Source organism: Pristiophorus japonicus, chromosome 5 (genome assembly GCF_044704955.1).
Source record: "Pristiophorus japonicus isolate sPriJap1 chromosome 5, sPriJap1.hap1, whole genome shotgun sequence".
In the NCBI taxonomy this organism is placed as follows: Eukaryota; Metazoa; Chordata; class Chondrichthyes; family Pristiophoridae; genus Pristiophorus; species Pristiophorus japonicus.
The window spans coordinates 105,390,413-105,406,614 of record NC_091981.1 but is presented as its reverse complement, the minus strand read 5'-3'; the positions used below and the strand labels follow the sequence as shown (position 1 = coordinate 105,406,614).

The window sequence follows — 16,202 nt, the reverse complement described above, 5'->3', positions numbered from 1 at the left end:
CAGATTTCAATCTTTTCCCCACAAGGAGAATGAAACAGTTAATTCAGAGACCATGGTCCAGAACTTAAAGAAGGGTAACTTTGTGGTTATGAGGCGTGAATTGGCTAGGATAGATTGGCGAATGATACTTAAGGGGTTGACTGTGGATGGGCAATGGCAGACATTTAGACACCGCATGGATGAACTACAACAATTGTACATCCCTGTCTGGCGTAAAAATAAAAAAGGGAAGGTGGCTCAACCGTGGTGATCAAGGGAAATCAGGGATAGTATTAAAGCCATGGAAGTGGCATACTAATTGGCCAGAAATAGCAGTGAATCCGGGGACTGGGAGAAATTTAGAACTCAGCAGAGGAGGACAAAGGGTTTGATTAGGGCAGGGAAAATAGAGTACGAGAGGAAGCTTGCAGGGAACATTAAGATGGACTGCAAAAGTTTCTATAGATATGTAAAGAGAAAAAGGTTAGTAAAGACAAACGTAGGTCCCCTGCAGTCAGAATCAGGGGAAGTCATAACGGGGAACAAAGAAATGGCAGACCAATTGAACAAGTACTTTGGTTCGGTATTCACGAAGGAGGACACAAACAACCTTCCGGATATAAAAGGGGTCAGAGGGTCTAGTAAGAAGGAGGAACTGAGGGAAATCCTTATTAGTCGGGAAATTGTGTTGGGGAAATTGATGGGATTGGAGGCCGATAAATCCCCAGGGCCTGATGGACTGCATCCCAGAGTACTTAAGGAGGTGGCCTTGGAAATAGCGGATGCATTGACAGTCATTTTCCAACATTCCATAGACTCTGGATCAGTACCTATGGAGTGGAGGGTAGCCAATGTAACCCCACTTTTTAAAAAAGGAGGGAGAGAGAAAACAGGAAATTATAGACCGGTCAGCCTGACATCAGTCGTGGGTAAAATGATGGATCAATTATTAAGGATGTTACAGCAGCGCATTTGGAAAGAGGTGACATGATAGGTCCAAGTCAGCATGGATTTGTGAAAGGGAAATCATGCTTGACAAATCTTCTGGAATTTTTTGAGGATGTTTCCAGTAGAGTGGACAAGGGAGAACCAGTTGATGTGGTGTATTTGGACTTTCAGAAGGCTTTCGACAAGGTCCCACACAAGAGATTAATGTGCAAAGTTAAAGCACATGGGATTGGGGGTAGTGTGCTGACGTGGATTGAGAACTGGTTGGCAGACAGGAAGCAAAGAGTAGGAGTAAATGGGTACTTTTCAGAATGGCAGGCAGTGACTAGTGGGGTACCGCAAGGTTCTGTGCTGGGGCCCCAGCTGTTTACATTGTACATTAATGATTTAGACGAGGGGATTAAATGTAGTATCTCCAAATTTGCGGAGGACACTAAGTTGGGTGGCAGTGTGAGCTGTAAGGAGGATGCTATGAGGCTGCAGAGTGACTTGGATAGGTTAGGTGAGTGGGCAAATGCATGGCAGATGAAGTATAATGTGGATAAATGTGAGGTTATCCACTTTGGTGGTAAAAACAGAGAAACAGACTATTATCTGAATGGTGACAGATTAGGAAAAGGGGAGGTGCAACGAGACCTGGGTGTCATGGTACATCAGTCATTGAAGGTTGGCATGCAGGTACAGCAGGCGGTTAAGAAAGCAAATGGCATATTGGCCTTCATAGCGAGGGGATTTGAGTACAGGGGCAGGGAGGTGTTACTATAGTTGTACAGGGCCTTGGTGAGGCCACACCTGGAGTATTGTGTACAGTTTTGGTCTCCTAACTTGAGGAAGGATATTCTTGCTATTGAGGGAGTGCAGCGAAGGTTCACCAGACTGATTCCCGGGATGGCGTGAGTGACATATAAAGAAAGACTGGATCAACTGGGCTTGTATTCACCGGAGTTCAGAAGAATGAGGGGATCTCATAGAAATGTTTAAAATTCTGATGGGTTTAGACAGGTTAGATGCAGGAAGAATGTTCCCAATGTTGGGGAAGTCCAGAACCAGGGGTCACAGTGTAAGGATAAGGAGTAAGCCATTTAGGACCGAGATGAGGAAAAACCTCTTCACCCAGGGAGTGGTGAACCTGTGGAATTCTCTACCACAGGAAGTTGTTGAGGCCAATTCACTAAATATATTCAAAAAGGAGTTAGATGTCGTCCTTACTACTAGAGGGATCAAGGGGTATGGCGAGAAAGCAGGAATGGGGTACTGAAGTTGCATGTTCAGCCATGAACTCATTGAATGGCGGTGCAGGCTCGAAGGGCTGAATGGCCTACTCCGGCACCTATTTTCTATGTTTCTATGTTTCTCTCTGAAAGTATTGTTAGTGCCACCACTGAGAAATGACTATAAAACTAGCTCAGGCAGATGGTATGAGATTCATCCCTGGTCTATCATTGTAAGAAGTTTCATGAATAGGCTTTTGGACAAATTTATATCTAATACACCAAAGCTGTCTGCCCTCAGTCCTAGCGGCCTTCTTCCAATAATGAGAGATGAAGATTGTGACCTGTACTGATCATCCAAATACATAAGGAAGGTAAAATCGCTATGCACTGTCTTCCTTTCTTTGGTGTGACAGGCATTTTAGTAAGAAATGGATGCCTTCGAATGGGTTTTCCTGAGGCTAGGTTAAGGGCATGTTCTTGAGCAGAGTTACAGGGGTTTTTTATGCCTTACCTGAGTCTGCATAATGCTGACACTGGATGCAAAACTATTAAATATTCCCATTATTAACACCAATGAGCACAAATATTCACCTGATCAAGTGGAGAGAAAATAAAATGGAATTGAGTGTAGTACTCCTGAAATCATTTTGAAAAGTAGAAGACAATACTTTTGAATTATAACTAGACTACATTTGCTGTAGTTACTGAACTGTAATACAGCTGCTGCTTTCATTTTTGATTCATAGTTGCCAACTTCTCTTTAAACATTTGCCAGGGTGCAATTAATTTGCCATGACTGAAGATGGAAACATTTCTTTTGTGGCTGAGTAGTCCAAAGTTTGTTAAGCATTTTTATTCTTACACCAGTTGTCCTGAACAAATACAGACACATGCATGCGTGCCAATAATCAGTGTTACATGCTGACATCAGCATTTGAGGGCCCAGTTAATATGCCAATATCTGCTGACAAACATCAGCACAACCTGGACACCTACCCTGGGAAGAGAGGTGGAATCCCTTCAATTAGTGGCAGGGCTTGACTAGGATCCATACCATGGGTGGAGACAAAATGGAGGGCGATGGGGGAAATGGATGACAATGAAGGGAAGAGAGAAAAGGGAAGTGAAGGGTTAGAGGGGAATCAATAAGCTGAATAAGAAAGGGAATTGAGTGCAGTGAAGGGAGATGGAAATGTCTGGCATTGAAGGGGATAAGAAGGGGCAAAAGCTGGGACTTGAAGCAGAGTGCCAGCATTGGGCATTAACTGAAGGGGGAGGGGGGTGGCACCATTGACGGGGGGGGGGGGGGAAGGGGGAAGGGGGAGGAGTGCCAGCATGAACTGAGGAGAAGAGAGAGTGCAAGATTTAACTAAGGGGATTGTAGGAAGGTGGAATAATGTCAGTTTAAACTGGATGGAAAGGAGTGCCACCTTGAATGGGGGTTGGAAGAAACATACCAGTTTTAACTGGGTTGGAGGGAGCATGAAATGCCAGATTGAATTAAGGGGAGAGGAGGAAAAGAGTGTCAGTTTGAACCAGGGTGGGAGAAATGCCCAGCTTGAATTGCAGGGGATATGATTGCCAGTAGATCTATGAGGACTGGAGGAGAAGAGTGTGTTTCTGTGAATAGGTGGGTTTTAAATGTGGGAGAGTGATTATTGAGGTAATATTTGGAGAAGTGATATCTGTTGAAAATCAAAATGTCACATTTGTTTTCCTTGTGTTTAATTAAAAATCTATCACATGCAAAGTTTGAAATCAACTAGAATTTTTCATGAAAAGTTCAACATTCCTAGGGAGCATGCCCCCAGACACCCCTAGAAATGCAACACCAAATTTGTGTATCCAACATCTGAAACTCCTCATATCAGGGTTTCATGTACACTTAAGGTGGATGGTCCTGAATTTGTGGTCGGTATGACGGCGTACTCTCAGCTCCGACACTCACTGCGCTGTGCTCCCCCCCCTCCTCCCCTCCATAGAGCTGGTAATCAGTTAAATCTCGTAAATCGTAGAAACTGACGAAACCTTTGGTTCTTCCGCAGTACGTACGCTGTTAAATTCCCCACTAAAAGTTAGCCCCAAAGGGATTCGGTGTAACTGGGATTTTAACAGCATATTGACTGCGAAACAAAGGTTAAGGGTCTGGAAACTAATTTTAATTTTGTGCAGTGTCAAATTTGTCCAATTTAATTAAAAATTTTAAAATTCTCAATAAAAAAAATTATTTTTTAAGTTTATGCAACTTTATTTTAGGTTTGCCTTTTCCCCAATTTTTTTTTGCTCTCTAACTATTTTTTAAAAGTTCACTTCCTTGTTCATTGACTGTAAGAATTCTGCCTTTTGATTGGCTGCTTAGACAACCTGTTGATGACACTGCAGTTCGCACAAGGGATCCCTATTAAGTTCCACTGCATTAAATTCAAGGACAGAAAACCCGAAGTTCTTAACAGAGGGATTGCAAGATCCTTGTGATGAGAGTACTTCGAGGTGGGCGGGCTGGGGGGCTACGACGTCCTGCCGACTTAAATGACCAGGCCTGATTTTTGTGGGAGACTGGCTGGCTGCGGGAGGGTAGACCTGTGGCATTATGCTGCACAGAGGAGGGAAGGATCGGGGTGAGCCGTTAAAAGGATTGGGGTGAAGGAAGTCGGCCAGGAATTGGCTGGGCCATCAAGGATCGGGTGGGGGGAAGGTTAGACAAAGATTGGGCTGGGCCGTTAAAAGTATTGGGATTGTGGGGGGAGAGGTTGGCCAGGGGTCGGGCTGGTCCGGTAACGGTGGTGGGGCCAGGGATAGGGGACTGGGCCGGGCCGTTAAAATGATCGGGGTGGGAGATGTGCAGAGATCGGAAGGGGGAGTCGAGGGTGGTGGAGAGAGGATCGGGGCCGGATGCTCGGGGTGGTGAAGCGATGATAAGGCCGGCCACTGGAGGATCAGGGCCGGCCTCAGCATCATCGATGGGAGGGAAGCCCGGGGAGGTGATTGGAGGTCTCGTGTGGATGGGTCTCCGATCGCGGAGGGTGGGCTAGGCAGGGACCCTGGATCCAGGAGGTAAGTGTAAAGGCACTTGCCTCCTGAATCCATCCCCACCTTGCTGCCGGGTTTTACAAATTGTGTAAAACCCGTCCATATTCAGTTAAAAACAAAATAGAGCTTAAAAAAGAGGCTTCCAGCCTCGTTATAATATTTAAATTGACGTCCCGCCTCCTGGGAATGGGTTAGCTGCCTACACCCCCCCCCCCCCCCCCACTCCATTCCTGCCTCCGTTAAAATTGGAAGTGGGTGGGTTCAGGTCGGGAATCCAGTGTTTACCAATTTAGCTACCCCTTTGCCCCCAACCCACCCATTTATGAGGTTAAAATTTCCCCCAGTATATTCACATGTATAACTTTTCTATTTGTTTTTGGTAAAACAGAGTGTCTATTTTGCTAGGTGCATGTATATGATTACAATTTGCACTCTGCCGTCGAAAGATCGGCACCATTTTTCAAACAGTGGCCAAAGGTTCCCAACTAATATTGTTAGATTGCTGCACCAGAATTTTACTGATTTGGCTAAGAAACAGTTACAAGCACGCTAGGTTAGGGCAGAGAAAACAGGCTAGGGTTCCCAATCCCGCTTGCTAGCCAATAATTCCTGCTGGGAGTGCACATGTGTGAATGTAGGCAAGGACAGAATTTGGCTAAGCTATGATGCTGCTCAGTCCAGTGGTTAATCTCACACCTCCTCTTTGTGCCGTTCCATTGTTTGTGACCTACATGACCAAAATTCTGTATACGATAGGTGAGAATTATTTCCCACCTACAATATATAGGGGCATTCAACAATAAGTTATATACTGTCGAGCAGGAGCTACTGATCAGGAAATGAAACTTTGTTTATTTTATCCTTCCTTGATGGAAACGTTGAGGCCAATTGTAGCAGCCCCAAAGGTTTCCTGACCTAGATTAGCCAATTCAGCACAGACTGTGGTTCGAAACATATTTAGAATATATTTGGAAAAGATAGAGAGGGTAAAAGGGGAGGTGGAGTAGCTGTACTTATTAGAGATAACATAATGGCTGTAGAACAAAGTGACGCAGCTATCAGCAAGACAGACATAGAATCCATGTGGATAGAGGTAAAGATAATAAAGGGTCAAACACACTAATAGGGGGTAGTCTACATACCACCTAATAGTGGAAGGACGGTGGAGCAGGAAATATGCAAACAAATTAGGGAAACGTGTAAAGAAACATAGTATAATAATCATGGGGGATTTCAACTACCTCAATATTAGTTGGACAGAAGAGGTAGGTAAAGGAGATAAAGGGATGGAGTTTCTACCATGTGTACAGGACTCCTTTCTAACCCAATAAGTAAAAAAGTCCAACATGGGAGATTCGCTATTAGATCTAGTAATGGGGAATGAACCAGAGCAGATAAGAGAAATAAAAGTAGGAGAACATCTAGGCAATAGTGACCATAATATAGTACGCTTTAAGATAATAATTGAGAAAGACATAAGTATGATTAAGACCAGGGTAATAGATTGGAGAAAAGCTGATTTTATGGGGCTGAGAATAGAATTTGGAAAAATAAAATGGACAACAATATTGGCAAACAACAGTATACAACATCAATGGGAAACATTTAAAATGGTGTTCAACAGAGTCCAGGAAAAATATATCCACTAAAGAAAATTGAGGGTAAGGAAAGAGGCATACATTAAGTACATGGACAGCAGGGGAGAGCATGATAAGGGAGAATATGAAGAGATTAGGAGGGAAGTAAAAAAAACACAATTAGGAAGGAACATAAAACAAAATAGTAAAATATTTTATAGGCACATCAATAAAAAAAAAAGGAAGGTCGGACTGGGAATAGGGCCACTTAGCAATGGACAGGATAATACCACAGGAAATAATAGAGATGGCAGAAATATTAAATAATGACTTTACTTTATTATTTACCAGGGAGATAGAACAGGTGGACACGACATTGGATGATGAGATTAGTAATGAGATAACTGCATTTAAAATAAAATGAGATGTATTAAATAAGGATGCAACTATTTGTACTATTGCTCATTGGTCCTCTTGGGGGATAAGCCACACCCTGAAGTTTCTCTGTAAATGACTCAGCCTAACTTTGCACATTGTAACATCATCCACTTTGACTTCAGAAGTCAGAGAGGACACATCTTTCCCCCAGCCGAAGTCCCTTACCTGAGCGCAAGTGCTGCCTCCCTCAGCCGAAGTCCCTTACCCCATTGCAACTGCATCCCTCCCCCAGCTGAAGTCCCTTACCCCAGCGCAAGTGCATGACCTTACCCCCCCTCCCCCCACCCCGCACCTCCACCATAGATGGTCCATTGTGTGCAGATTGTTAACAGGTTTATTGGGTATGAAGTGAATAGTGACAGTCGTGACTTCTGGATTTCATCCACTCCAACAATGTACCTTGTAACACAAGAACGCGATCCGTCTTCCCTGAATTCCCTCTCGACCCTCCGATACCCCCCACCCAGTCTCCCTCCCCACCCCCGTGTCTCTCTCTTCTCCCCCCCAAGGCTTTCTCTCTCCCTCTTTCCCCCCCCTCCCCTGCCAGCTCTCTCTCTCTCCCCCTCCCCCCAAGGCTTTCTCTCTCTCCCTCCCCCCCCCTCCCCAAGGGTCTTGCTCTCTCTTTCTCCCCCCCCCCCCCCACCCCAATGCTCTATCTCTCTCTCTCTTTTCCCTGGCTGCCTGCCACTGCTCTCACCCCCGCGCCACCCGCCCCCCCCCCCCCCCCCCCCGGGCTGCTGCAGCTCAACAAGAAGCTCAGGGCTTGGGGGCACTGCCGGTGGCTCGGGGCCCGGTTGGAGGCTCGGGGCTCAGTGGCTTGCACCGCTGCGGATGGCTCGGGACTTTGGGAATTAACGTTTTCGGGGCCCCACTTCTGGTGTCGGGCATCGTGGGGGGGGGGGAATGCGTGCGCAGAAAATTGTTAGTACAAATTTTGCTTGGGGGCGGCGGGCGGATGAGTCAGGAGGTGCATGCGCAGAAAGCAGTTAGTACAAATAGTTACTTTGATTAAATAAACTAATCAAACTCAAAGAGGATAAAACCCCTGGTCCAGATGGATTACATCTTGCATTTTCAAAGAATCTGGGGAATAGGTAGCAGTGGCATTACTACATATATTTAATAATTTGTTAAAACAGTGCAGTGCTAGAGGACTGGCAGATAGCTAACGTAGTACCTATATTTAAGAAGGGAGATAGAACATATCCTGGGAACTATAAACCAGTCAGCTTAACACTGGTGGTAGGAAAAATAATGGAATCCCTACTAAAGGAGAAAATAGAAGAACATCTAGAAATCCAAAATATAATAATGAGTAGTCAGCATGGATTTCAAAAGGGAAAGGCTTGCTTGACCAACCTAATTGAATTTTTTGTAGTGGTAACAGAGAGAGTAGACAACGTAAATGCAGTAGATGTAATTTATGTAGATTTTCAAAAGGTCTTCGATAAGGTACCACATAATAGACTAATGAATACGGTCAGAGAATGTGGAGTCGGGACAAGTAGCAGAATGGATAGCTAGCTGGCTTCAAGACATAAAGCAGAGAGTAGGGGTAGCTATTCACAGTGGCAGAAGGTGGGTAGTTCCACGAGGATCAGTGCTGGGACCACTGCTGTTCACAATTTATATTAACGATTTAGAATTTGGAATCAAAAACACAATTTCTAAATTTGCGTATGACACCAAATTGTGTGACGTGGGTGGGGGGTGATAGTCAATACTGAGGAGGACTGCAACAAATTACAAGAGGACATTAATAAACTTGCAGAATAGGCATATAATTGGCAATTGAATTTCAACACAGGTAAATGTGCGGTATTACATTTTGGTAGGAAGAATAAAGAGATAATTTATAATTTATTACTTGGCGGGTGCGAGCATGGGTGAGATAGATGAACAAAGTGATCTCAGAGTACAAATACACAAATCACTAAAAATAGCGACACAGGTTAACAAGGCCATAAAAAAAATCAAACCAAGCATTGTGTTTATTTATAGAGGGTTAGAATTGAAAAGTAGTGAAGTTATGCTAAACTTGTATAAGACCCTGGTTAGACCACACTTGGAGTACTGTGTGCAATTCTGGTCGCCATATTCTAAAAATGATAGAGGCACTGGAGAGGGTGCAGAGAAAATTTACAAGGATGATACCAGAACTGTGAGGGTATATCTGTCAGGAAAGGATAAACAGGCTGGAAAAAGAAAGCTGTGTGGTGACCTAAAGAGCTCTTTAAAATGATGGAAGGTTTTGATAGAGTAGATACAGAGTGTTTCCACTTGTGGGGAAGAGCATAACTAGAGGCCATCAATATAAGATAGTCATCAAGAAATCAAATAGGGAATTCAGCAGAAACTTCTTTACCCAAAGAGTGGTGAGAATGTGGAACTCACTACCACAGGGAGTGGTTGAAACGAATAGTATAGATGCATTTAAGGGGAGGCCAGACAAGCATATGAGGGAGAAGGGAATAGAGGTTATGCTGATAGAGTTCAATGAGGAAAGACGGGAGGAGACTTGACTGGTTGGGCCAAATGGCCTGTCTCTGTGCCGTATATCCTATGTAATCCTATGAAACTGAGACCTTACTAGTATATGTGGCTCAGCACCATGTCAGGCAGCACATTTACCCAGTAAGTCAGTGGGGCGGGCTGGAAATGTCACTTTATAAGCTGTAGTTAAGTGAGCCTGTAGAGTTGATCATTGACTTTGAAAATTGCTGTAACATTACCCTTGAAAAATACTGTTGTTGCTCTTTGGCAGCATATTGCTACCTTGGAGCAGCCTGGGCAGCTTTGGAGCACCTCTGGTGCTCGTCAGGAAGTTTGTTGTTGACAGATGTCTCATACGGCTGGAGCAAGACTTGCACATCCTGGGAGCAAGACTCGCATCTCCCAATAGTCCAGCTAGCTGTCATTCACAATGCCCACATTATGCCACTGTTGAACAGTAATGGCTAATTATTATTCAGAATACTGAATAGTGTAGCTTTTGCCCTTCTGTAATTAGATAACAAAATAAAATGCTGGTACTTTTGAGGTTATAAGTCTAACAAGTGATTTTCAGTATTGAAGTAATACAACTCTTGCCACAACTCTTCAGAGCAGGAATCATTCTTGGGACATGACTTTTTTATTAACATTTGCATTAGAATTTATCCAAGCAAAACATTTGCAGTGTAGTAAAAGTGTGAAAGAGCAGTTTGGAGCAGCAACTTTAAAAATTAAAATAAACTAAAATGTGGCATATTACATAGAACATCATTTATTTATCTCTATTTTAATTCTGGTTTGCATTATGTATAAAAAATGCTGCAAATGAAAAAACAGCATGGGAAATAGTCTGCAAAAATGAAATTCTATAATTTTATCAACGTATCATCTGACAGCCATTCACTAACCAATGTTATACTTGCATTATAGTGGAATAAAAAAACGAATCAAACCAACCGTTGTCTGGGGAGATGGGTGGGGGCGGGTCTTCTGAATGTCTCAGAGCTGGTAGGAAGAGGAGTCCAGGGCAGCAGAACCCCAGACCTTCCTTGTGGGGCCTGAATGAGCACTCCTGATTCTCCAGGCCCTACTAATGAAAGTATTTTTTTAAATTTACTTTAGTGGGCTTCAACTCCATAGTTCACCTGGAGGGGCAGCTGTGGGAGGCGGCTGCTTCGGAGCAAGTTGAAATATCATTGGGGTTCCATCTACATCATGGAACCCCAATTTGCATTTATTACTGTGTCTCCCACCAGAGTTCGGCAGATGCCTCATCTGCTGCCAAAACCTGCGGCACTGGATAAGGTTGCAAAAAAGATTTACTAGACTTCTACTAGCACTGAGAGGTTGTACCTATCAAGAAAGATTGAGCAGGTTAAGGCTCTTTTCTCTAGAAAAGAGAGACGACTGAGGGATATCATGACACAGGTCTTTAAGACTATGAAAGGGTTTGATAGGGTAGACATCGAGAAGATGTTTCCACTTATATAGTCTCTAATAAATCCAATAGGGAATTCAGGAGAAGCATCTTTATCCAGAGAGTGATTAAAATGTGGAACTCGGTACCACAAGAAGTAGTTGAGGCGACTAACATCGATGCATTTAAGGTGAAGCTAAACACATGAGGAGAAAGGAATAGAAGGATATGTTGATGGGGTTAGATGAAGAAGGGTGGGAGGAAGCTCATGTGGTGCATAAACACTTGCATAGAACTATTGGGCTAAATGGCCTGGTTCTGTGCTGTAACAACTATGGGCTCAATTTTCCCTGGTGATTTGCGCCGTTTTTTTGGCGCAGGCTGCTTTTTTTGGCCTAAGTTTTTTAAAAAAAAAAACAAGTTTCCCCGATCAGTTACTTACGATTTTTTAGGTTCCTTTTTTTTTTAGCCAAAGGGGGCGTAACCTGTCACTCATGCAATTCTGGCCAGTTAGGCAAGCTTGGCCAACTGAGAGTTACTCCAGTTCTTCTAAGGCCAATGTATGTGGCCTCTGTAGAAAAACCTGGAGAGTTAAGGAAATCAGTGCAGGTAAGTTCAGCAGATGCCCAGATAGCAGCAGCAGGAGAGGTAAGCGAGCGGGGGGAAGCTTTTCGGGTATAGTTAGGTGAGGGGACTGGTAGGGAGGAGGCCATTCGGCCTGGGATAGGTGCGGGGGAGCAGGACCGGGAGGAGACCATTCGGCCTGGGATAGGTGCATGGACCGGGAGGCCGTTCGACCTCAGATAGGTGCCGGGGAGCGAACCGGGAGGCCATTTGGCCTGGGATAAGTGCAACAAGGGAGCAGACCGGGAGGCCACTCGGCCAGGACTAGGTGCGGGACCGGGAGGGAGGAAGCCACTCAGCCAGGGCTAGGTGCGGGGGAGCAGACCGGGAGGCCCTTCGGCCTAGGATAGGAGCGGGTATCGGCATGGGGGGGTGGGGGGGCACTTTAATAATTTAATGGACGTAAGTTGCTGCAATGTATTTGTGCTTGTGAAGTTGCTGCAATGTATTTTAAGGTGCTTGTGCAGGTTGCGAGCTGGCTGTATGTTTCACTTTCCAGCCTCAGCCGGCATTGTGACCCTGGTTACCGTGGCAACCCGATCTTTTTGGCGCAGATCAATGCTCCACCCCCAAAACTAAAGGACAGGTTAGGCTGCGCCAAAATGAAGAAATCAAACGGGGAAACTTGGAACATTTTTTTTGTCGTACTTGGGCCCTAAAAAACGGGCAGAACTCTTCAAGTATGCCAACAGAAAGCTTTGGGGAAAATTGAGCCCATAGTAATACTGTGTAAAATTGGGAATGGAGCAGGAAACTGAGCCACTCCACTTAAATTGTCCCCCACTCCGTTCCCACAGGAGTGGGGAAGGTTAAAATCGTTCCGTATCTCTTTATCTCCATGAGTGTGTCTGATTGGATACCAGGTTCTCCTGCTGGCAGTAACTGGAAGTGGTGTGAAGCAAATTTATTTTTGCGCCTTAGCTGCCAATAACAGCCTGCCACCAAGAGTCGAAAATTTCTTACTCTCTGGTGTTGATAGTGATGATCTGCCCCTGGGAGTTGGAAACAGTGCAGATTGGAAGTATTGTTGACATGTAGCCTTTATTTTAATCTCCACTCCAGTACAACCAGGAGTGGTGACGAGCTCAATTAATGGCTGGTCTTATTCCATGCACAAGACCTTTGGTTTGTTCATGGACATTTGCTTTTTACATGTTTAATCACCTTATGATATTATATGTGCAAGTTGTTGTTGTAAAGTCCTGCCTTCAGGGAGACCGGAAAGAACTCCAGCCCAGTGACTGGAGCCCACTATATCTCAATGAGCACTGGAGACGAAAACAAAGCAGAAAATCTGCTGGGGAAATTAAGTCACCCTCATAGGTGGAAAAGCTGGAAGAAATCTGGCATGGTATTTAACGTGTAATGTGTTTTTAGTTTCTACAAGTTACTGTTAAAGTAGAAGCTAGAGTAGCTCACTTGGTGATGTCGTTGTGCACACAATAGTAAGGAATTAACTCTTAAGCTGCTGGAAGCTCTCTGTGACGGCCACTTTAAAAAAAATTTTAAGTTTCAGTCCACACAGTGGAAACTGAAGAATCCCCTAATATAACAGGAATAATGCTGCTCAGTTGTCAGGAGTGCTTTTAATGCTGTAATATTAATCCTATTGCACTAAAATATATTGGGGTTGATTTTGACTTTTGAATGACCCTGGCTGGTCATCCATTCTGTTAGCAAAGTGCCCCCACCTTATTTAAATTTGGAAGGTGAGCTGCAGAACACCAAACAGGCAACCTGACGCAGCTCAGCGGATATGGTCTGGGCAGCCGCCAACATGGTAAAATGTGTGGGGAAGAGGGGGTGGGGGTCCCGGGGTGGCAGCGACCCAGATTATTTTTATGGGCCCAGAATAGCATTCCTGCTCCTCTGGGGCCCACATAAATAATTTGACACTAATCTTTGGTGGGCCTCTTCGGTTCCATCCACATCCATTGATACGGGAAAATTGCATCAGGATGCTATTGATATCATGGGACCTGATTTTTATTGTGTAATGAGGCTTCTGACTGTTCCTGGCGGAAGCCTTGGTTACCTGTCTGAAGGCCTCAGTCAAAATGACGGCAGGCGGAATGACACAGGGAATGGGGCAATAAGTTCTTAACTCCGATTTTGAACATGCTATCGCACTGTTCCCACCCAAAACAAACGATGAAAATCGTGGCCCACGTGCCATATTTGCACCTGATTGGTTCAAATGTCATATTCATAATACATCATAATTGAAAGGCGAGGGAACCTAACAATAAACACAGTCTGATGAAAATGATCCATCCAAAATCATCAGGCAGCAAACAGCTAAAATAAAGCAATAAACAAGGAGCAAAAGGGAAATTAACAATATCACTGAAAAATATAATCTTTGAAATACTTTTAGCCATCATCTTGATTTGTTTTAAAAACAGTAAATGCTGGAAACACTCAGCAGGTCAGGCAGCATCTGTGGAGAGAGAAACGGTTAATGTTTCAGATTGATGACCTGGCTCAAGTGTAGAAAAGGGAATAGTCACAGACAGTTTAGGTTTAATTACTTTATGTAGAGGGTGTTAAACATGTAGAAAATATTGGACAGGCAGGATGTGGAGGCAGATAGTGTGGGAACATTTACAGGAGATTTTGATAGCTATTTGAAAGCATGAATGATTAAGGGGCATTTGTTTTGAGATGGACTGTAGAGTCTTTTCTGGATCTGCTCTTTCTTAGGCTCATATCTATGTTCCTAAGACTGCCTCCCTTCTAAGACTAATGAATGATGGTGGTTTGGCCGATACACTAACACCCTAAGAAGACCTGGAACACAAGAATTCCAATGTATGAAGTTCCCAGCCCAGGTTCCCCTTACATCAGTAGCCTTGTAAGGGGTGGGCGGAAGCTCCAACTCAACAATCCTTATCTGAAATCTTCAGCACAAGGTTGGGAAATAATGTAACTGGGTTCCATTCCGACAGACTGCTGACTAATTTACAGCAGCAGTTCACTGGAATGGCCATGGATTTTTGGGGGCCTGGATATTTTATTCCCTGGTGAAATCTACATTTTTTTTTCATGAAATAACTTGATATTTTTGTTCATTTTTAAACATATGTCTCCCCATCTCTTTCTCTCTCTCTCAGGTAGTGAATATGATGAAGAGGAGGTAGACTATGAAGAATCAGACAGTGATGAGTCTTGGACCACAGAGAGTGCAATTAGCTCAGAAGCTATTCTGAGCTCTATGTGCATGAATGGAGGAGAAGAAAAGCCTTTTGCCTGTCCTGTACCTGGATGTAAAAAGAGATATAAGGTATGTTGGATGGTAATAAATACAGATAAATAACCTGCTGAACTAAAATAGAAAGTCAGTAATATGATATCATATCACAAGGAAAATTGTCTTGTTTTTTTCTTTACATTTATTAATACAGTTAGAGGTCTCTTTAATCAGGTAAATTACTTGGGCTTTTACCCAGAAGTTTCATTTAAAGTACATTTTCATGATGACTTGGGTTGTTAAGGAAATAGAAAAAAGTACATATAGTATATGTACAGGGACTGTTATTTCTTAAAATAAGCAGTTAAACTTTATTGTTTAAAAAAATATATAATGTGCACTGAGGTTGCGCTTTATTAATGGAGGTTACAGTAATACTTGAAAGGGTGCACTTTCTGCCGCTGACTCATTCACTCAGGTGATGCTTATTGACACGGTCATTTGGGTGCAAAGAGGACTGATGTGTTGTCATATTGTTGGATGGTAGTGGGTTGACAGAATCTCCCTTTATTTGAAAGTGGGAGAGAAGGAGGTAAGGCTACACAGAAGAGACGACTTCAGCGATGGGCCATGTTCACGCACTGGGATGTGTCCTAGGCTTTCCTGTACAGTTGCAGATTATTCTCAGATGGCTAGAAATGACCTCAAAGCTCATCAGAAGTGTACTATGCTGTTTATGTGCAATTTTTTGTCTTAACTCCATTACAAATTTCCTATCTGCATTGGATATCCTCTTGGGTTCATGTTACCACTGTCTCCCATATGCAACCTTTACAATCAGGAGTTTCCCTTTACCACTCAACATTTACTCTTACAATAGCATTACCCAGAGGCTATCCAAACACGTCCCATCACTAAAGTCTTCTCTGCTGTGTAATACAGTCACTGGAGCCTTACCACCTCCTCTCCCACTTTCAAATAAAGGGAGATTCTGTCAATCCACTACCATCCAACAATGTGACAACACATCAGCCCTCTTTGCACCCACATGACCGTGCCAATAATCATCACCTGAGTGAATAAGTCAGCAGCAGAAAGTGCACCCTTTCGACTGTAACCTCCATTAATAACATCAGTGCACATTCTATTTTTTTTTACAGTAAAGTCCAAAGGGAACATAAGCTAACCTACTCTTTCCTAACAGCATGCTTTCCCCTGTGTGGCTACATTTGCCTTTCTTTCACCTATCTTGTGGTTCTCCTAGATATATCCTGAGGGTCAGTAACACGGGA

At 43.7% G+C, this 16,202-nt stretch overlaps 1 protein-coding gene across 4 annotated transcripts in view; it reads left to right on the top strand.

Moving 5' to 3' along the window:
• The window catches only part of jazf1b (JAZF zinc finger 1b), a 447,675-nt gene that overhangs the window by 406,453 nt on the left and 25,020 nt on the right, over positions 1-16,202 (top strand). For all 4 annotated transcript variants that reach the window (XM_070880824.1, XM_070880823.1, XM_070880828.1 and 1 more), the window contains one exon: positions 14,834-15,003. In XM_070880824.1, coding sequence (XP_070736925.1) covers positions 14,834-15,003 — 170 coding nt within the window. The remainder of the gene's footprint in view (positions 1-14,833; positions 15,004-16,202) is intronic.